We start from the raw sequence: 22,845 nt of genomic DNA on the forward strand, positions 1-22,845 counted from the left end.
GGAACTACACACCCACTATGAGCTTTAAATGAAGAGTAAATGCATACTTAAAGAAGGTTCAAATAAACCATTGTCTCTGCTAGTTTAGCAAGAATTTAGCTTCAACAGGTAGCATTACAAAATCACTGCTGCTCTGGGGGACTGTCCTGATGCAAGGCAGCACAATGTATCCGGAATTTCAAGTCCCATATAGAAAAATTTAAGCACCCATATAAAGTTTGACTTGCATATTTTTTTAATCTCTGAAGTAAATACCTTCCCAGGCATTTTAAAGGCTGTTTCTTTTAAAGGGACTTCTCCAATTCAGCTGATAAAGTATCCTGCACTAAATGAGGTTTAAAACAATAAAATGCAACCCCCTCTGAACACACAGTAACATATATTTGGGCTTCAGCTGGCTGACACAGTTCTTTTTACTTGGAGAGCTTCAAAGGCAAACAATTCTAGTATCTGTAAGGCATCAATTTTCCCTCATGTTTAGGCTGTCAAGGACTTTTCCAGTCATGCCCCTTTTTCCAACCTTTATCTATATTTAGAAATAAATATCCCAAAGAACTTATGGATATGGATATCCCTATCTGTGGAAAACAGCAAGTCTGGAGACTGTCTTCTCACCCATCCTAACTGAAGGGCTTAATAAACTTGTTTGAAATTATTCTGCAAACCAGCAGATTGTTTGAGATTAAATAGCAAGCAAGAAATCCCCAACTTAGTTGGATCTAATGTAAGTCAATTCAAGTTAGATAAGGATTTCTTTACTTGCTTAGTGGTTATTTCCCAGTACTGATGTGAGGGTTATTCCTAAAATACATGGACCAGCTACTCCTCCTACAGGTCAACACACCAAGGTCTTCATCGGTAAGAAAATGGTTCTGGTGTTTCAGAAGGTGGCTTTTTTTTTTTTTTTTCAATGCCCCAGCCTGATTCCAGGCACCAAATTATTTCTGGAGGCAAAGCAGCATTTTCAGCTACCCCTTGCAGGAGAGAAAGAACCATGATCTCAATTGTTTGTATTCATTAAAGATCCTCTAACACGTTTCATAACAGTAGGTTCTTTAACCCCAAGGCTTTGGCCAAATTCCAACTCAATTACTGTCTACCTGAAAATTCTCCCATTAAATTAGGATTGATGGATTTGTCTCCTCCCTTAAACTGGTGAGCAGCCATGGCTGTGAAGAGCTTTCTAGGCTTCATCTTCAAACTGATTTCAGGGTTAGGTTAGGAACATCAGTACACTCACGTGACCCAGGACTATACACCAAAATTAGTACTTGTTAACATTTCAAAAGGACATTATTAATTAATTAATTAATGTGAAAAGCACAACTCCACACTGTATCAAGAAAACAAACCAGAAAAGATCACATGCAATAAACTTGCTGAGAAATCCACTGGCAAATGGAGTAAGTGGATACAAGTGAAGGCTGGAGATCTAACTGCCGACCAACACAACGTGTTAACATTGTTTCAGATCCACTCCTGGGATAAACAACAACATTCCCAGTTTTAGTAGAAGGCAGAAATGTTTGTCATCCAGTGGTTACATGGACTATAAATTTATTGACTCATTTTACAGCTTTTGTTCTTTGATGGCAGCATTTCCTGGGGATGCTTAATTTGGTTTGTCCAGAATGACAATGAACAGTTGAAGGCATGTCTGCCTACTGAGAAAGCTTTCAGTGAAATGTTCTCCATAATTAGAGAGGGTGGGACATGCACTCAGAGAACAATTCCTTGAAATATTTCTGGCAATGAAAGGTTTGCTCAAGTGTGGATCACCCCATTCCATGGAAAAGCCAGGAAGGGAGCAGTGCAGCAGGTCTGTGAGATGTGCGGTGGTTTGGATACCAGCATCCTTGGAACTTCACAGGTTGTCTGGAAACACCTGCCCCTGATTTACCTTCAGTAATTGCTCTCTCTCAGCTTCCTAGTGGTGCTGATGCTCCCACGTGCTCACACACAACCTCACCTCCTCCCAAAAGGCTTCCCAAAAGGGGTCCAAGCACCAGCAGCAGCAATCCTTCTGCTCTTGTGTCAGATGGCAAGGGCAGCCTAGGACCTTGAGGGGGTCCTGCTGTGGGATGAATATTCTGGGAGTGGAAGATGAGGGAAAAAAAAAAAGAAGGAATGTTGTTGGAGAATCCCCAAAATAACATTAACTGTATTAAAAGGACAGAATTTTAAAATATGACAGTGCTATACATTTTTGAATTGATTTTTTTAAAGGATGAATTATTATACTAGAAACAAATAGTGATTTCTGTCCCATCAAAATTACTCTCTGGTGTTCCAAAAGTATTTAAATCTGCTTCTGCCTGCACCTATGGATTTAACTTTTAACAACTTTTACCAGATTTTTTTTCAAAATAAGATGAGAAGCATTTGGTTTTATTCCACTAGGCAACAGTCAGCAGTGTAAAATGCCTCCATGCTCAGCAGAGCTTCCTCAGGTAGTGATTTCCACGTTGTATTTAGCTGAGATAAGCACGGATTGGGGGGAAGGACAGCTCAGCTCCAGCTGTGCACTCCCACCCCCCTCCCTGTGCTGGCACTCATTTAGGTTCCAATTCAGTCACACTGGGAACTGATCTCACTGAAAACTAAAGAAGTCTTTTTAGGTTTTATCCTGATCCTTCAGTGACTCTTGCTGATAGTAAGCATAACTGAAAGCCTGCAGAACTGAGGTATTCAGCAAATGTATTTGGCATGTTTAAGCATAAGCAGAAAAGCATTCTTCTGGATATAGTACCATGGGCTGCAATATAGTAATGCTTTACAAACTACTTCATGCTATCTTTCCAAGATGTGCATCAGTTTCACTGATTAATTTACTAGTCTGACAGGTCATTGGCTGCCTGGATATATCAATGACGTGGCAGACAACAGGAGTTTTAGCAATGAGAATAGGAATGGCAGAGCTGTGGGTGACAGTACTTGGTATTTGCTGGCAAGCCCCATGTGAAGAAGTTCAGTTAAAAACCCAGATGAGGAGACACAGAAGGACTCCATCAGAGGTGTCTGCTTGGCTGCACGGTGACAGATGGCAAAGGCTGAATGGTTAATGCCATTTCTCAGCCTACTGGCCTGGCTTGTGCTCCCAAGTGCTTTATACAGTCTCAGGAAACTGCAGCAAGTGTGTGTGATGATTTGCCACTGAGGCTTACTAAGATCTAGCTACATATTCATGACCTTTAGCCTAGCTGACTGATTTGGAGCTTTATCAAACAGCTGATTATGTGGCTTTTCCTTTTCCTTCCTATTTTTTTTTTTAATATAAATATGAATGAATTCTGCATTCTGTATCTCCCTGATTTCCTAAGAATGCCAGACATTTTCTGGTGAAGGCATTAATTAGCAAAGGCTTGTGTGACTGACGTTTCAGTCTATTGGTACTTTAGGTCTCTGCAGATGAAAATGCTGTGGTGCCATGGGAAATGTGTACTTAACTGTAACAGCAAAGGGAATACAACTCTGGTCTCCTTTGGCATGTTTAGGCTGCTCCTTTTCTGAACTGTTGAACCACTGCAACAAGAACTGACATCACAGTTGATTTGATTAGATTTGATTACTATTATCTCTTATACCCACACTCACTACATTTGTAAAGCTCAGTCAGCCTGGTATTCTGAATTTCTCTTTGCAGTTAACCTTTAAGTGCAAACAGGGGGCCACAGTGACTGGACTCTCTTCATCACAGTTCTTGAAACCAGGACTTTCTCAGACAGGAATGGAAGATAAAGTTTTCCTACCTCACACTAGCAAAATTAAAAGTAGAATATAATTTTTGCATAATGCAATGAAATAATATGAAAGGCTATGAGGGAAATTATATTCTGCCTCTAAAATATACATATTAGTTCAACATGATCTTACACAATTTGACAAGAGGATTTTCATTATTAATAAGATGAAATGTAAGGCTTCTAATTAAGCAGAAAACAAACCAGTGTAAACTACACTCAGAACACACAAACCTATTAGGTTTTAAATTTAATAATAAATAATTTATCTAAAACCCAGCTGACTTGTTGCATGATGTTACCTGATGAGGTTTTATTTAATTTCTGCAATTTTTCTTCCTTCTATCCTTACTATTCTTACGCCAAAACAACAGTAAGTTTGGTTTTGAATCCCTATGCTGAAATGCTACTCAATAAAATTATCAGGTAACAAATAGCAAGAGTATACAACAAATAGCCTTAGCAAGAGTATCACTCATTTGGGAGGGCTAATTTACAAGTAAAATGAAATGTCTAATATGAATAGAACACCAAATTAGAACTGCACTGTTGGACTGTAAAAACAAAAATACTAGAGAAAAAAAAATACAGATTTCATCCAGAAAAATGCTAAATAGTCCTTGCCCACAGGAACCTTCAGTACCAAGTAAGTAGTGACTTCCAAAGGATTTTAAATACTATCTTATGTGGAATTTGCCTCTTGAAGACAATTACTCAGAGAAAACCTTTGACAGGTAAAGTAGTATCTGCCTAAAAGTGGCGTAACTTGGCTCTACCTGTCTGGAGCAATTACTGTTTCATAACAAACTAATTGCCAACTATGAGCATTACACATAATTCTGAGCATTACATTATAAGTAATTCTCAGTTACTTGTATGAAGCATGGGTGACTGCAAGGTACCACACATGCAGCTGAAGCTGTGTAGTGACTCTTTTTTCTGTGATCTTTGAGTAGAAAATGGCCTTTCATAATTGGTGACCAACTGTCAGTCAACAGCTTCTATTTCACTTATTCTGCCCTGTTCTCATAGCTACACAAATCCTCATTTGAAAGTGAATATTTTTCATATTATCACCTGTTAACAAATCTTATATAATCTAGAGGCAGACACTCCTGGGTTGCTATTTTCTTCTGACTGACAAGGATACCAAAGGTCTTGGGACATCTTCTGGAGAATATGGTCAGAGGTGCTCTGTTCAAAGTTTCTCAAACACCAAATATATACCATCTGCATATGGAATGCCATGTTATTTTTGGCTGTATAGCCTTTGGAAAATGCTAGCCTTAATGGCAGCAAGTACCATTTCATCTTATTTGCAGGAGTTCTACAGATGGTGATGGTCCAGAGAGTCAGGATCATACAGCAAAGAAATTCACCCCTCTCTCCATTTTCATCTGATAAAAGTCACTGGGCTATGCTCCTTTCATCTGCAGAAATGGGAAGAAACAATAAAAGTTTTTTATACTAAGTGTTCCCACATTTAGGATAGGAAAAAATGCTTTACTTGTTCTAACAATTCTTTTTTCATCCATGTTAGTAGGTATTAAAACGTACATGTATTCACTCACCTCCTAAAGCTGAGCTTCCATGAAAGCCCAGAAACATCTTTCCTATTAGGTATCACAAAAATCATCAGAGTACAGAAGATCTAGGTAGGGTCACAGTAAAATTATCATTGTTACTTGTGGCAAGTGTTCTTTCATGTTTAAATCAAGCCTCAATTATTTCATCCTACTTATTCTTTAGAAAGCAGAAGTTAAGCATAAATATGCTGGATGAGATCTTTTCTGAGAAATGCATGTGGGACAAAGAAGCAAAGAACCACAGATGACCCCAGAAGGAAACTGTATAAAGTCAATCAGAATGATCACCTGAGTGTGTCTTTATTTGCCAGTATACACATCATATTTGTTAGAACATTGTCACACTGGTTAATTTAAAGTTCTCTAAGCAGAAGGTTCATGACATCAACAAAGACTGTGGGGGATAGAAAGGGAATCAGGGAAACTTAGGAAATTTGTAAACAGAGCCAAAATGTGTGTGAGGGCTAGGATTACCTTGCCGAAATGAAAAAAGATTTTTTTCTTTAATGCAGACAGCGGTTCCAGAGGTTGACCAAACGTTATTATTTTCTGAACAGTGAAGTCTGGTTTTGTTTACAAGGTAATGAAATCCAAAGGAAAGTGACAACAAAAGGTATTAAAAGTGATTTTTCCTTTTTTTTCAAATACTTTCCAGCAATTAAATTCACATGCAAAAAGCTGATTTCACATACAGAAAATACTTTGAAATATCCAAAGTCCTCAAACTGACAAAAATACATTTCACAGAGATAGAGTAAACAAAATACAAATCCACAGCTGCAAAGTTTCAGATATGCAAAATGACTATTTCAATTTTGTGACAGATCCAAGGTTATAGCATGTTTCAATCAAACTAACATGGGACTGAAGTTACCTGTGCTGTACAGGTAAATACAACTAAAACCAGCTGGTGGCATTCTGGCTCTCCCCAGAAAAGGTATGGGATGTGTATGCTGAAAGTCCAGGGTTTATTTTACAGAAAGAGAACTGACAACATTAAACTGATCTTGCACACTGGAAACCCTCAAGATTAATATACAGTAGCACAAAAATGATAAAAGTAGTTTTTTGCTAGGTAATAAGAAAGAAACCAAAACAAGGAGTATCTGACAACACTCAACTGGAGATACCGTAGATACAATGTGACACTTAATTATAAATCCCTCTGGGGACTCAGAGTCTGACACACCATGTGCAGATCTGCACACTCATCACCAGAGCTCCTGCTCTCACCTGATGTGGGCTGAAATGCCATGAAACGTATGTCTTCATCTGGATTGTAATGACAGCTTCAAACAAAGTGTTCAGCCTTTAATAAGCTGCATAAACAGCTGCAAACAGTCATTTGCTCTAATTATGTTACTGTCAAAATGTAAAAAAAAAAAAAAAAAAGGCAATTTTTTAGGAGTATTTTAATTACTGCTTATTCAACTTTAAAAAGGAACAAAACAGAAAAGCAGCTCAAGGAATACTGAAAATATGTATGAATTCAGTCACAGGTATTAGTTAAGGGCACCAAGGTTCTGTACAGAAATGAAATATGAAAACAAAAAAAAAAATTCAAGAAATGAAATAAGCACTGATAGTTCACTTCTAAAACATTTAGCAAATCCTTTTTTTTTGTGTGTGAATATAATTAGGAGCATGGTTGATAACACAACTGCAATGTACCCATTTTCTACAATCTTTGACTGATATATAAAAATAATTCTATGACTTCTGAGACAAACAGGACTTGCAAATATAACTTATTCCCGTTATAACTGTGCTTGGTGTCTTAGATGTTTAAGGCTATACATGCATTGAAATTTAAGGAATTTCAGTTGAAACAGTAGTCGAAAATGGTGTTATATTACAGAAGTTGTACAATGAAGGGACACTGGTAGGAAGGGTACATATGATGCAGCATCAGTCTGTTCCTGTGAGACCAGCATACACCAGATAATTATTGTACAACACCAGGACTTAAGACACAGGAAAGCCAAATCTGTTCTTAAAGCAGCACACTTCAGATATAGGTAGAACATGGTAAACCAAGCTAATCTGACAGCACTTACTGACTGATATTTTTGTTTGTGATAGGATTTTGATTAAAATGCACCAAGAAACACAACCCAAACACTTTACTACTGATACAACAATGCACATCCAGTCAGAAAAGAGGTATTTGGAATTCTCAGCTGGGAGTCACATTTACAGAGGCCTATTTTATATTTGTTAACAGAGATCCATCATATCATTTTTGTCTTTAAGTAATTGCAAGTCCAAACATAATTTGTCCAAATAATTAGAAACAGGCTTGGTTCTTTGGTTAACACCATGTGACTTACATCAGACACAGGAATCAATTAACAATAAACAGCCATATGAGGAAGTTTTTTGGATGGGGGGCGGGGTGGGGGAGAGGAAGGAAAGGGGAAAACTTCAAATTCAAAGAAATGCATTGTGTCAAACTGAACTGCCCTTTGAAACCTCCCGGACTAGGAATAATCAGTTTAAGACATCTCTTGGGTTGCAGTGACATTGCTTACACACCATAACTTCAGTTTCTCTACAGATTAGGTTTCATACAAAAGAAGGAAGGCACCGAGTGCATCGGTGACATACAGGCAGTATAAAAGTATGCAAGAAAATGCTACATACTGTATATTTCATACCTTCTAGAAATGTGGTGAAAGTGTGCTATCTCTATGCAATATAATGCTTCACAAATCCAATTCCTTATATCCCAATGAAAGAATGAATTAAAATGTGGAACACATTTTAATAATCTTGCTGGTAACAGCACAATTCAATATTTGTATTCACTAAGATCAGTTATTAGCTTAAAGCCACCAGAAAAACAAGTTCAAAATCACTGAAGATCAAGGGAACTATAATCTAAAACTATATTTTGGGACAGAGCCAGCAGCCTTTACTCATGACAGATGTTCCACTAAGAATGGAGAGGAGGCTCAGTTTTACCACTGTTATTCATGTTAATAGTGCCTTTCTCTGAGACATCCCCAGGATTAGATGGAAGTGCTTACAGGGAAAGGTCCTACACAGCATGAAAGACATCTGGTTAAACCAGGACCTGAGTAAAAGGCAGAAGGTTCAGGCCCTTAGTCATTATATTAGCACTTTTGATTGCGTTAACAGTGATATAGCTTGCTCATAGAGCATTTAATTTTACATTGTTAAATCATCTTATATAAAAATAGGTAAGAAAGCTCTGTAAGAAAGTATATATACTATATAAGGAGAAATCTCTCCTTAAAAAAAGCAAATAAAGGGAAAAATTGAATAAAAGGTTTCACTAATTACACTTTGTCATGAAAATCACATTAAAAACATTTATCATAAACGAAACAGTACTGAGCACTAATGAACCTTGTGGTTTACTGGAAAGGACAGCAAACTAGCTGTATAGTAAAAAAAGATCATTGCTCTATGTCCTTTTTTGTAAATATTCCCTAATACATTCAACTGCTTAGAAATTTTCTTAAAATGTCATAATAAGCCATTTGCAAAATTGACCATCAAAACTGGTTCAAAGCCCTGCTCCTTGCTCGTTCTATGGCCTAGAGATTACATCTCAAAGCTATGTGAATGCTTCTAGTTAATTCTGCAAAATCATTCAAATTCATGCTCTGGAAATGAACAAAAAGTTAAAAAGCAATCCACTTTAGACCCTCAGCAAGCAGTCAGTGTCCACGGGGTTTGCAAAACACAGAAAAAAAATTATATTCATACAATGGGCAAGACCCTTGTTGTCAGAGACAAGAGAGAAAAGGATGACATTAATTACATCCCTGAATGTCCATGAGGTATTCCTTCAGTGGTATGGTATTACTGCTTCTGCTCTCCTGAGTAGGGCCTTTATGCCAGCTCGACCAGTAGATGCTTCCAAGGAAATGAATTAATCCTTCTTGCTATAAGACAGCTTTGCCCTTTGTCTGAGCAGAGCTGTCTCCTGATCTTCATTCCTACAGGAGCAGTACCAGCCACTTTCCTGACTCCTGGCCCATTCTTAGCATAAGGACCATGTACCTATATCCATCCAGCATAAGCCTGATCCAGCAAAACCTGATCCAGCATGTACCAGGTCCATCCATTACTTCAGCCACACCACACAGGAACTAAGCTTGCCAGCACTAATAATTGTGCCATATTCAGGTAGACGTAATATAAGCAGATACTCGTGCATAAGATTTCTGCATAGTCTGCAGAAAGGAAGAAACCCTGCTTGAATTTAAGGAGGGGCAGTGATAAGTTCTTAAGGCTAAACTAATCCATGTCACTGTAGGACAGTTGGCACTTGCCCTACGCACCCAAGGCAAATAAAAAACCACCTACTCTCTGTAAAACACACTGGTTTAGAAGCCACACAACGTCCACAGAGACCAGCACTGCTCTGAAGGCATGAACTTCACAACTCACACGTCACAGTTTGTCTGAGCAGGGCACTCCGAGGGCCACAGGGTTCCAAGAGAGGAATATGAGTCACTGCTACTGTAAGGAGCCATCTCTTATTTTAATGCTCTCATTTTCCGATGACATCTCTTCAATGGGTGTTGGTGATTCACTGACATGGAAATGCTCCTGTGACTCTTCTTCCCTCAAGAACTACCATCAGAACAAAGTAGTCTGAAATCCAGCTGTGATGTACTACAAAATCTAGCAGTTGAGTTAAAGACCAAAAAACCAGAACATTCTTGATGGCTCCTTCTAACAATAAACATTGCTGAATATTCCAGTTGAAATGATCAAGATGTTTAGGGACTGCTTTAACATTTTTAATAAGAAGTTTATAAAACATATTTCAAAAGCTGAGGAAAAGAAGAAACAAAAATAAGAGATAATGATTAAATAACAAGTTTGTGGCAGTATCTGGATGTTTGGTATTTTGCCTCCATTCATAACTGAAATCATATTTGACTGTGTTGCAGGTGTCAAGCTGTACCACCCCTCTAACCTACCAATCCTATTGCTCTTCACACCTTCAGGGTGAGGTCTGCTTTTCTCTTGAAGCCTGTGGGCTCCTCTCACTAGCATTAATGGCAGGCAGGCATGCACACCAGTGGGAAAATTAAAAGGATGTTAACCTGTTACTGAGAATTCAGCTTCAGAAGGAAGTCAGTCTGCCTTACAACCAAGTGACAAGTCAGAATTTTAAGACTACTATAAACAGGACAAGTGTTTTTCCACCAGAAAAGTGTCATAAATGGAGGGCTCAATACAACTCTGAGTTCAGTGAAAGGGCATTCTGTTGTTAGTTTCAAGCTGGAACAGCTCAGGCCAGAAGACCTGCCCTCAAACCTCATTCCCTGACCTTATCCCAGACTTTTTGTTAGAATTGGGATGTGTAAGATTGATCTGTACTCAATTTCTACATTAAAATGCCTCCCTCAAAGAAGTTTTCTTCTTCTCATTTGCTATAGTAAAACTGATGGTTTGCATTTTAGAAATCTTTGGGAGTTGGAGAGGTGACAGAAATTTTGTACCAGTACCTTAAAGTACCGTATCCCTTACCTCTAAGGTCCAGTGACTGCCACAGGCAGCTTTTCAGGGACATGGGGAGTTTGCAGGAGTGAGCCATTGGGGAGAAAAGAGAATACATCAAGAACACTGTAAACACAAATTTTAGACAACAAAATAATTTCTCCAAAGGTGTGAAAATGGGAAGGTACTGATGGGAAAGGTACTGATGCTGAAACTGCAGCTGCCACCAAAAGTCAATGACAAATTTACAGGTAAAAGAATTTCCAATAGTAAATGCCATAAAATCTTGTTTTCAGCTCAACTATTTTCTAAATTGATAATAATGTTTAGCTTCCAAAGCACAAATGTTCATTCCAAGGGCTAACCAAATTTCCAAATCTAATTATTAATGAGTTTAGTGGACTTCCATTTCATTTAGAAATTGTCATATTTCTCCCATAGTAGAACTTACACCGTGCCTTGCTTCTGCCTTTGCGGTCAGACCTCACTGTGCAGCTATAGCGTGGACATCTCACATCCTGAGCATGAGGCAGCAGCACAGGGACCAAGCTTTGCATCTTCCCAGTGCTCCCCTGGTGTCCTGTGCCCCCTGGCTGAGCAGGAGCAGCAGGATGGCTCTGCTGCCCTTCTGCTCCACAGGATGGGAGACAGCGATGTCCTGCAGGCGCTGCACAACCTCTCCTCCTTCGGTGCACTGATTCCCTGCTTGCCTGTCCTGCCCTTCACAGCCTTGCCCTTAACAGAAAGGAACTGACCAACTTTTTCACATTTATAACGCTTTAGGACGACCTGTGTGAAATGTTCTAAGCACTAAACCAAACAGATCATATACAGAAAGGATGCAATACTTCCAAGAAGAGAACCTGTACAAACGTCACTGTTCTACAATTATTTAAGGCTATACTGACAGGAAACAGATTCAATTCAAGATCTGCAATTTCTACATGGTTTGCCGGCACACAGAAAAGTAACTAATTTGATACATTTTTTTCAAGTACTTACTGTACTTTTGAACAAAGGCAAACAACAAAAAGCTATGAAAAAAACACAGCCAACTCTGGGGAAAATATAAGTGCCTCAAATTTGTTACTGATACTTTGTTCTTCAGCAATTCTGTTCCATACTTAAGACCTAACTGAATGCACAAAACCACACTGTGTGTGCAAGCCCTTATGTAGGGTTTAAAAAACCCACAATAGATGAAGGCAGATTTCAAATACAAAGGTGTAGGTTTGCATAAGCAATGAAAAACAAAATTACAAACAAAACAAATAATAAGAATAGGTTCTAGGAAGAAAAAACCAACATGACAGCTATTGGTACTACAATTAACTTACAAATATCCCAAGGTGAATCCAACTATTGGTGTGACTGCTTTTGCACAGCAAATCCACGATCTACTGTGTCAAAATGAAACATTCATTTCCATTCTTTAAACTTTTAGTTTCTAGCCTCTGTACAGTATAAATCCAAGTAAACCAATCCTTCTTCTGTGAAGCACAGACTGGTCCTGAATACTTTAGGAAAAGTCCTAGAGAGAGATTCCTCTTCCCAAATGAGCCCAACAAAGAGTACCATAAATCTCCGTTGTGTCTAAATTAAGATTTCAGTGCCTTGGAAATCTAAATGGTGAAATGCAAAGCTGAAGCAATGCAACCTACAAACAGAAACGCACATCACAATACTGTTTCGTTTAGTTTGGTTCTGTAAGAGGTTATTTGCTGCACCTTCCAAACTGACTTCTTCATTTGTTCAGTGATGATCTTAAGTATGTTCTCCACTGGAATTACCTGACCCAGTTCTTGCTGTTCAGTATTGTACATTATTTTAAATAACAAAACCTGTACAAAGAGACAACCATCAAGAGACAATTTTCAGTTTTAGGAAAGAGCATCTAAATATCCACAAACAGAATAGATAAAACCACCTCCACATCCAATGAAAAACTGCTTCACAACAGCTTCTATGTCATTGCTTCTATTATATGAAAGGCTGAAAAGATTGTGAAAATCTGAGCATTTTTCTTATGCATATTAGATTAATGCTGATTTTGTATTAAATTCTACACTCAACATTACATTTCTCAAACTGGACTAACAAAAGTGACTGAGAGAGACAACCTGCATTGTGTAACTGCAAGACCATTCCTGTTTAAAGAAAGTTTTTGCATTATTTGTATTTAGTAAATAAAGCTTCTGTAAATGAAGCAGCAGTGCAATATCAGGAGGAAAAAACCCAAACCCCAAAGGTCTGTAATAATGTTTAAGTCTTTAAATCAATAAAAACTGAAAGCCTGGCTCTGCAAATAAATCAGTCTAATGACACCAAATAAACCAAGATGTGGAATTACAAAATCCTTTAAAAAGGACTTAATGAAATTGTTAAATAGTGTGAGAATTTGAGAACCATGTGAAATATCTTTATTACAGCATACTCACTATCCCCAGTCCCACTGTACTTGACTGTCTGTATACCCCAAAGCCAGGATTGTTCAAAGGTATTATAAAGGAATTCAAGAGGAACACATCTGTCTTAATGAGAACACTTGAGACTAACACTAATTGTCTCAACAAAATCCAACACTTTACTCTTCTACCCACCAAGTGCTACAATGGTCAGTGAGGTCTCATATTAGTAAGACATTACCATCATTCATAATAAAAAAAAAATTGCTTGTTTTCTTTACAGGAACAATTAAACCTAAACAAAACTTGTAATCACAAGCAAAAAGAATATTTAAATTGGGAAGCTTTTTTAAAATACATCTACTCAGTAACTTATAATTTTAGTAATATGAATTGGATTCAGCAGTCAATAAATTGGTGTGAGTCCAGCTAAAAGCTTTGGGACAAATAGGAACCTCAGAAGCACTGATATTTCCCCAATTTTGGTGGATGCCAGGAGTGTTTATCTGGTGATACTGCAGCTTCTCAACTGCATCATTAATAAGCTGTGTTTCCCAACCTGAACATAAGCAAAGCAAACTTCTATTTTGTGTGTGAACATTCGTTCAATTGCTGGCAAATCACTAGAAAAATAACTTACTGATGTTCTCTTCTTCAAGAAGAAAGGTAAAAACCCCTGGTCTGCTCTCTACTTCCAACAAACAGCATACGGTAATGCCTAAAACAGCTCACAAGAGACCCGGATGGATACCTGTTTCAAGCAAAGCCATAGAGTATTTTGCATTCATCCAGAGTAGTTCAACTGCCACTACTTCCTTCACAGTCCTTCAACCTAACTTCCAACTGCTGACATTTTAAAGAAACCTGTATCAATTTGTTTAATGAAAATATATTTTAGTAAAGTCGTGCTCTATGAGCTTCCTACATTGGAATACATGAGTAGAGGAAGTGCTTTCAACAGAAAGTTACATAGTTTTACAGTACAACCTGTCTAAGGAGTTTTGGAAGGGACCAAACGAATGGTCTGGTCTCTTTGGATTAGGCAGAAGTACAGGCAAGAGGGAAAAACCCAATTTTTGCCATATATAGAGCTTGTTCCTGTCACAGATTGAAGAAACATTAGTTTGATGTCAAAGTTCACCTGATGCCCAAATGCCAGTATTTTTCAAACCAACTGCATATCAAAAAATGAAAACTTACTTTACCAAGCTCCTGGAAAGAAACTCAGTGCAAAAAAACAGTATATTTCTATTTGCTGTATTATTAAGTGTTCTTTCACAAGTGGTTTTTCTTTTTTTGCTTTTGCTTTACAGACCACTAAATTTTTCTGAAAGTGCAAACTATTGACCTTTAATCTGAATGCAGGCAGGTCAGAAGCTACAGTATTAAAGCAATACAAAAGGTACACAAGGAGGAGCTTACATTAATTTGGAGAACCTCGCACAAAATGTTTCTGAATTGAAAACCACAAAACAAACCCAAACAAATACAGCATCAGGTGGATGGGGAAGGGACCGCTATCGTATCTGTGTACAGCAAGGATCCTCTGACACCAAGGAAGTTCATGACACCAAGTGAAGATTCTGTATTAAATCCCACCATTTTGCAGGTTGTGCATCCTTTCCAATGGAATGTTGACCGCAATTTCCATTTTTTACTCCCCCAACAAATCTGCTGATTGCGACCAGGGACGATCGTCTTCCTGGGAGAACAAGCTCCCTTAGAACCACGGCTGCACCTTCTACCATCCATTAGGATTCCAGTAGAGTATGCCATCTACAGACTTGCTGTCCTTTAGATTCCTTCATTTCAGTCCAGTGGTTGAGTTCGTCTTCTCCTGAGCTGTTGAGACCTAAGGAAATCCAGCCTATCATCTCTTTCCGCTTCATGCTGCGCTTGTTGTACACGGAGAGAATGAGCGTCACGTCCGAGAGCTGGAACAGCGCCACCTGGAAAACGAACGTCTCCTTGTACACCGGGTTCGGCTGCCCTCGGCGGATGGAAGTCTTGCACTTGGACATCTCCTGCCCCATCGAGTTCAGCAGTGTTAACTTAACATATGTATCTACAAAAGAAGTCACATGGTGGAACATCAGATAGCTTGGAGCCAGAGATTTGGAGAATGAGGTGTTTACAGAGAACAAGGATATGGTATATACCAGGATGGCTGAACACATGGAGAGATGACAAGTAAACAAAATATTACAAACACACTAACAAATGAACTAGCTCCAGCACTGTGTACATGGGTTAAGTTAAAGGTATACCTCATAATCCTCTTCCCATTGACCCTCCCCCCTTGTTTAGTCTAAAAAAACTTAAATTGCATTAACACTTAGCAAGCTCTAACTAGCCACAACACTGTAAGCACACCACTGAAATGTCAAAGAATATGGATAAACAAAGTGGAATAAAGGTAATTAATGAAGAGGGAAAAAAATTATGTCAAAATGCAGCAATGATATCAAAACAGCCAGGATAAAATGCTTAAGAATAATCTCTGCATGGATGTGGTTCTCATTTTGGGCTTTTCAGTTTTATTTATCTTGAAAACCAAAATGTAGCAAAGTGCATTCAAAGATGGCAATTTACACAATACAAAAACCCCTATTATTTCCTAGATTCATGAAGGAATACATTTACTGCATGTTTTAAGAAAAGCAAGTTTTTGCATAATTCAAGATGATTGTTCAAAACGTAGCTTGTATGGTGCTTTTAAGCATACATTTAAAAAGCTGATGCAAGTAATGCAGTAAGTGCACATTATGTGTTAGCATTTGGGTATAAACCCTTATTTTTAAATATCTATTTTCATTGGACCAAAAGCACCAAACCATGCTCCTGCAGAAGGATGCACATTTCATGAAGTTAACTAATGATAGGAAATATAAAATTGTATAAAACAATCTCATATTTAATTTTTATTCCTATATTTTCATATTAATGGATAATATCAATTAAAGGTTGGAGTTTATGCTAAAAAAACCACATTGAGTATTTTCACTTTGCAGGTACACTGAAACCCCAACATCCATAATCAGAGATAAATGCAACTTTTGCATTAAAGAGTGCCACAAAAAATAAACATATACTTTTATTAACTGGCATGGTAGGCAGCTGTGGATATTTTACTGCTGGCAGGTTTCTTTTGCATGAAAAAGACAACATCCAATTAGTTTCTACAGGAACTCACCTCGGATTATATAAACCTGTCCACCTATCAAGTGTTTTAGACAACAGAACAGTCCGTCTGACAACAGGGGGTGGAAAGCAGTAAAAGAAATAATGACCAGATGTCAATAGTTGGGTGAGAGAGGATCAAAGGTTAAAGTTTAAGAGGAAACACTATTCACTGGAGTGGAAGAACATGAAACCATAGCAGCATAGATCAGAAAAAGGACTGAACAAAAGGATTGTTAGGTAAAATTTAATGAAATGGAAATTTTGTGCAGTTTTTGTGTAATCTTTAACAAAAATTATATTGCTTATATAATGGGTTATCTTAGGACTAATAAACACTGGATTCTAAGCCACACTTACCATAGCAAGAATCCTGCAAATCATTAAGTTATAGCAGATTCGGTAAAAATCACTATATCCTTATCAAATCTTATGCTTTTTCATGCAAACTCCAGCATATTTAGAAAAACTGCACATTAAAGTAATTAAACTTCATATATTAAGCAACAAAATGAAAAATAATTGAACTGAAAACCAAGCTGGTTTTGCCCTTGGCTTTTCTAGTTACAGATACTTGTAATACTTCAGTTCTTGAGTAGTGATGAACTGGGGCACAAGAATGACTCTGATGTTATCTCTAAAAAGAGCTGAGGGTCACTTATATCTCAAATTCAGCAATGGGTCTCTATTTAGGATGTAAAGACCTTGCTTATTAAAATCCACATATTTATGGATTTAATGTGTGTGTGCATGCATATACACACATGCATTTAATATGCAAAAGCTCATACCCTGTTTCAACTAAACCTCAAGAAAAACTGAGAAGCATCTTTTTCTCAGGCAAAATATCAACTGTCACACAGAGAAACAAAGAAGACACATCCACTGTTACTGCCTGCAGGATTTGGACCATTTGCCTGTACTCAACTGCTAAATGAGTTACTATGTAATATAAATATGCAGTAGAGGAGCATGTACTAGTAAGAAGTAGAAATTTAGTATTCAGTTCATATTTGCTGCAGAGGCACTTAACAAAAATTCTCAAGTTCCCAAGCCCTAGACTACAGAAATGTGGGAAAGAGTAATTGCATCCATTTCTATCACAGTTCCTCAATGCATGAATGAAAACTAAACTGTGCATATACTTTGCAGCACTTCTCAGGATTCTGGACCACTGATAGTCCAAACAACAAATGTGAACAGGATATTTCTTCATTATCATCATCATCATCCTCATCATCCCTATGGGCCTTAGTTTTCATTTTGTGGAAATGATGGCACAGATTGAGGCTGGCAGATGTCCATGATGTATGGGATTAGGATATGGCAGTGGCATGGACCTTGATCCAGGAGTTTAAAAGGTGCCACCACTCCTTGGGGCAGGGGAGGGGGACGGCATGAAACAGCCCAAAGGGGAAATCTGGATTCCAAAATATTCTGTGCATGGTTTTACCAGACCCAGAAAGTTCATTAGTTTCCAGCTTTCAAGAAACAACAGAACTCCAAACCCACTTGCCCTAACAGAACTGGACCATTGTTATTAACAAATCCTCCCCCTATCCTTCACAGGGACAAAAGGCAGCATGAAAGCTCTTCCCTCCAAAAAGGTTAGACAGAACATGCTTTTACAGGGCTGCGTGCCATGTTCTATGCTCCTTTCTTGCAATCTGAACCAGATTTTTGACCCCAGTGACACTCACAACTGTTAGCTACATAGCACGAGCCCACTGAGCACATTTTGGGAATTAACATACTGGGGAATGAGCCTCTCTGTTTTCAAAACAAGTACTAAACCCCTCCTACCTTGCATACTCTAAATATTAAATAAAAACTGGCCATATCTGAGATTCCAGAAAGATAAGCATCTGGTTTGGCTTTAAGGGAACAGGTGATCTCTTCTCTCCCTTTAATTTCTTCCCACACTCCAGTGTCCTCTTTGGCTTTCCCCTTCTGTTTCTACACTTTGTCTCCAAACAGGTGACTCTGGGGCAGCTGCCCAATTATATCAAAGTATTAGAGATTCATCTATTGCCTTCCTTCTCTGACCATGCTAGCAAAGTCTGGCTCCACCAGTGTGAAAAGTATAGAGAAAGCAGAGCAGAGTAAGGTGAGCCAACTATGAATAGAACAAACATGGGTCAAGAAAATGAGGAAGAGGAGAGAGCATCAGTATCAGCTCTGGCTTACTTCCTAAACTCTGAAGACAAAGTGAGATGTGCAAACCACTTACAAAATGTTGAATGTTGGCAGCCTCATACATAATCCAGTAGCAGATAATCTGCTAGTGCCATACTAATCTGGGGCTTAAAGCCACAAAGAGTAGCTAAAACCTGAGCCTCCTGACAAAATCAAAAGGAACAGGTAGGCATTTCTTATTAACATTTACGTAAATCAGACCCACCATCTTCAAAAACAATAAAAATAAAAAAAAAAAAAAAGAAAAAGAAAAAGAAAAAGAAAAAGAAAAAGAAAAAGAAAAAGAAGAAAAAAAAAAGAGAAGCTTGTTATTAAACTTTCTCAAGCTATATCAAAGAGCTAGAGACAGTAATAACATTCTCTCCCTGTGACATTCCATCTGGCTCCACTTAAGAAGTATATAAAATTCACAGATATTTCAGACATGTATTTTTGAACAAATGCTTGAAGACACAATTCAAGTCCTTTCTGATGGTGTACATTCCTCCTGTACAGTAAATATGCCAAAGGCCTCAAGTGGTTGCTCCTTGCTTTACTGACATTCCCAAATTACATATATTACCACATATATACAGGCACATAGGCAATTAAGGACTGCAGCATCAACCCCTCCAGGAACAGCAATAACTGTTCAGAATGTTTATATTAATATTAACTGGCATGTACTTTCTCTTTAAACACTGACTTTTTTATTCTTGGCCTGTGATGTGAGGCATTAGTAATTTAGCAATTAATCATTATGATAAAGGTAATTTATTAGTCAGTCATCATGAAAAATTAAAACAGGCTTGTCAACTTACAATTAATATTTTGAATTTTAGATTTTTTGCTATTTCCCAACTGACTATAAATATAAAACATGAAACAGATTAGTTGATGATTGCTCTATTTCATTTTGATTGGGTAAGACTAAGTGATAAGATTGAAGTCCTTGCTACTGAGAATTCCACCAGTACAGAAGCATTAGGATGAAAAAAGATTTTCACTCACTGGGTGGTCTGTTCGCTGCCAAGTTTTTGAAGTGGCTGCCTTTTATCACTTCTGCTGATAATCTTCCAGTTGTAGCATTATAGAGGAGGCCAATGAGGATTTCTGGAGCTGATCCATGTACCAGAGACTGACAAGAGGAGGTACTTTCACTGCAGGACACTTCTGACATGCTCATTTGAGAGTCACAACCCTATAAAAGAGATCAAAAGTTCTGTGTGTCTTATGGAACGATATTACTGGGAAGTCAATTTTTAGAATAATGCATAGAAAATTCTGAAAGCAACTTAGTCACAATAACAAGTTCCATTCAATCACCCAATATGAAATGAACATTCTTAATATATGCTTAATTTGCACATGTTAGAGGTAACAATAAAGCAGTCTGAAATTAAAACAATTATTAGGTGCTTCATGATTAAGGAGAAATAACAGCAGAAGATGAAGAACAGCCTTTATGATCCCTATTTACTTCAATTTCTGAGGTAAGACCTGTAACATAATTTGTCAGCATCCTGGAAAACATTAAACCTTGGATCTTTTACTTTCCAAAAAATGAAGAACACCAGTGGAACCTTGAAGATAATAAAATACAGAAACTTCTTATTCATCCTTTATAAAGGTTATTCTCTAGCCTGAGAATTTATGAGTAGCAAAGTAACAGAACGCATGCAATTAGAAAAATGCACACTGTCTAGCATAAATTAGCTTACAAGGAATTTAACTGGATCCAGGGACACAGAACTGCAATACTCCCAATGTCATGGGCGGGAAAGGAAGAATGCCATCCAAAGCTCAGAAGCAATGCTTTAATTTCAACCTGAAAGCTTCCAAAAAATTTAGATCTTTCATGCATTCTCACTACATCACATCTTTAATGGAGGTTTCTATTACTAATTTTTATCATTTTAACTCCTCATTATTGGCATTAAAAAAAGGGAAAAAATACACTTTCTTTACGCTGCCATAGTAATCACACCGTAGTTGTTCCTATTCTAATTTGCACTAGCACATAAGAGTGGTACCACAGAAAACAAAAACTGGATGGCAAGTAGCCAGTGGAATGACAATGTACTTGGTAACTGAGGAGAGACTTTTGAATTATCAGCACATCCCTTTATGATTCTCTCACAAAAAGTGTAAATTGGGTCCACAGATTTTTGAAATATGGTTTGACTCATTTGGGAACCTGGCATCACTCTTCCAAGGAGTCGTGATGATATTGTGAAGTTGATTCTTCCAGATTCCAAATGTCTCTATCATTTCCAACAACAGCTGACATGGGCATAAGATCAGACCTAAAAGCTAAATAGCACAAATCATCATCAAGATAAATGTTAACTTTATAAGTTACTTTATAAGTAACTTCAGCTGACATATAAAGCCCACATGCATTATAGAATCTCAAATTACAGAAGACATGATACCTACAATAATATCCCTTTTACTGACATTTTAACTTGTTCTTTTCAAGAGAACATTTCCCAAAAGTCTAGCAGAAGTTTCAAGTAGCAATCCAGTTCCTCATTAATAAACATTAACTGTTGTTAGCAAATGCATTCTTACTACTGAAGAAGGACCTCAACAAATTTCTTTGACTTCCCTCTCCCAAGCTGCAGATTCAGAATTTTAAGTCTTTGGTTATTTCTCCAAAAGCTCTTTATTCAGTGGCAAGAATAAATTTCAAACTGCTTGCAAATTGTTAATTGCTGAAAATTAATTACAAGTATACATTCATTCTCTGATTCTTGTCATTCATAGAACAGGAAACTTTTGATTCCTAACTTCAACAGAAGGAACAAAATAGAAAGTTTAAAAGAAAGATGACTTGATTCAGCAGTCACAGTATACATTGCACAATTGAAAGCCTCAGCCTGTCACAACTGCAGCTTTACTTAAGTTTTCTGGTCTTTTAAAATTGTAACACATTATCCCCATGGTGCTTATACACCTTATTATTTTTTTGAGCCAGGAATTTTAGCACAGTCCACCTGACACTGTTCAAAGCTTAGGTTTCAAATTTGATTGAGATCATGCTGCAAGCCCACAAAAAAAGAGATATAACACAAAGAAGGCAGCTGGGTAACATTGTCTCCAAATCCTCCAAGGCTTTGACATGCTGAGAGAAGGTGATGATAGTGCCTTTTCCTAATTGGGATTTATTTGTGCAGTTTACTGATGGCCTAAGAGGGACTTTTAGAAACCAGTTTATGACAGTACAGTGGGTATCAGAGTAAGGTTTAGCCTATTAGAAACAGTGAATACGAAATGAGTGACTACTGAGTGGAAATGAGTCCTGAAGTACCAGGAAAGAGAAGACAAGAAACGTCTGTGGTAAAACAGAGAAGGAGGAAAACGACTGAAAAATTCAATGTGTGGTATTCCAAAGCTACGTAAGCATGGGCTAGAAATATCATCCCTTTACAGCAGAATCCTGAGTAGATAGGAGAAGGACAAGACTGCCTTTTTCAAGGCCAAGCAAAAGGATCTCACCAGCTGAAAGGTGGGGTGAGAAGACCAAGGCGATGCTTCAGAACTCTAAGTGGATGGAAATGCAACTAAATGACTGTACCTTAGAAGTGTTGCACAGAAAGAACGGGAAGATGTAAGCTTGATGAAAATCTGGAGAGCATCTAAATTAAATATTCTGCTACAATATTTTCTAAACCAAAATATTTTTGCAGGTTTGAGAAAAACAAATGAATGTAGTTTAATCCTTATTTTATAATAAACTTATGGATCTCCTTCCTAAAACACTGTGGGGACATGGACAAGACATTAAAATAAAGCAATCAAATTCACGAAATTAAAAATCTAAACAGCACCTTGTTTTCCCTTTCACTCTAAAAGAACCTCACATTCAATTCATTTTGTTTCACACTGACCCAAATGAATTAAAAAAATACTCTGCTTCTTAGTTATAAACTGGAAAATCCTAATACAAAGAAAGTGAAATGTTAAGAAGGAAAACGAAGCAGATTAGAAGACAGAGTGATGTTACTGGGTAAAAAAAGATTAAACAACATTAACCAAAGTATACTTTCTGTGGCTATAACAAGGAAGAAAACAGAGGATTTAGGGACAAGTATGTAAAAGACCTGAGGAAAAGGGGAGAGCAAGATTACATTTTGTCAGTTTTCTTTTAAAAGAAAACAAAAATTTTATGAAGAAGAGAAGAAACCAGAATCAGGAATCGTAAGAGACAGCTGCGATCAACTGGGCTCAGATCAACAACTAAAGAAAGATTTTCCCTTGCAGGGCAAACTT

The 22,845-nt window shown here is 37.6% G+C and overlaps 1 protein-coding gene across 3 annotated transcripts in view; it reads right to left on the reverse strand.

The window, feature by feature from the left end:
• Window positions 1-12,936: 12,936 nt before the first annotated feature.
• The window catches only part of SYT14 (synaptotagmin 14), an 81,167-nt gene continuing 71,258 nt past the window's right edge, over window positions 12,937-22,845 (reverse strand). For 2 of the 3 annotated variants that reach the window (XM_066546475.1, XM_066546474.1), the window contains 3 exons: window positions 19,582-19,771; window positions 16,409-16,465; window positions 12,937-15,280 (listed from right to left, as the gene is read on the reverse strand). In XM_066546475.1, the coding sequence (XP_066402572.1) occupies window positions 14,967-15,280; window positions 16,409-16,465; window positions 19,582-19,771 (561 nt within the window). In that variant the 3' untranslated portion in view covers window positions 12,937-14,966. The remainder of the gene's footprint in view (window positions 15,281-16,408; window positions 16,466-19,581; window positions 19,772-22,845) is intronic. The other variant, XM_066546476.1, reaches the window with a different exon arrangement.

Source organism: Molothrus aeneus, chromosome 3 (genome assembly GCF_037042795.1).
Source record: "Molothrus aeneus isolate 106 chromosome 3, BPBGC_Maene_1.0, whole genome shotgun sequence".
Taxonomy (NCBI): domain Eukaryota; kingdom Metazoa; phylum Chordata; class Aves; order Passeriformes; family Icteridae; genus Molothrus; species Molothrus aeneus.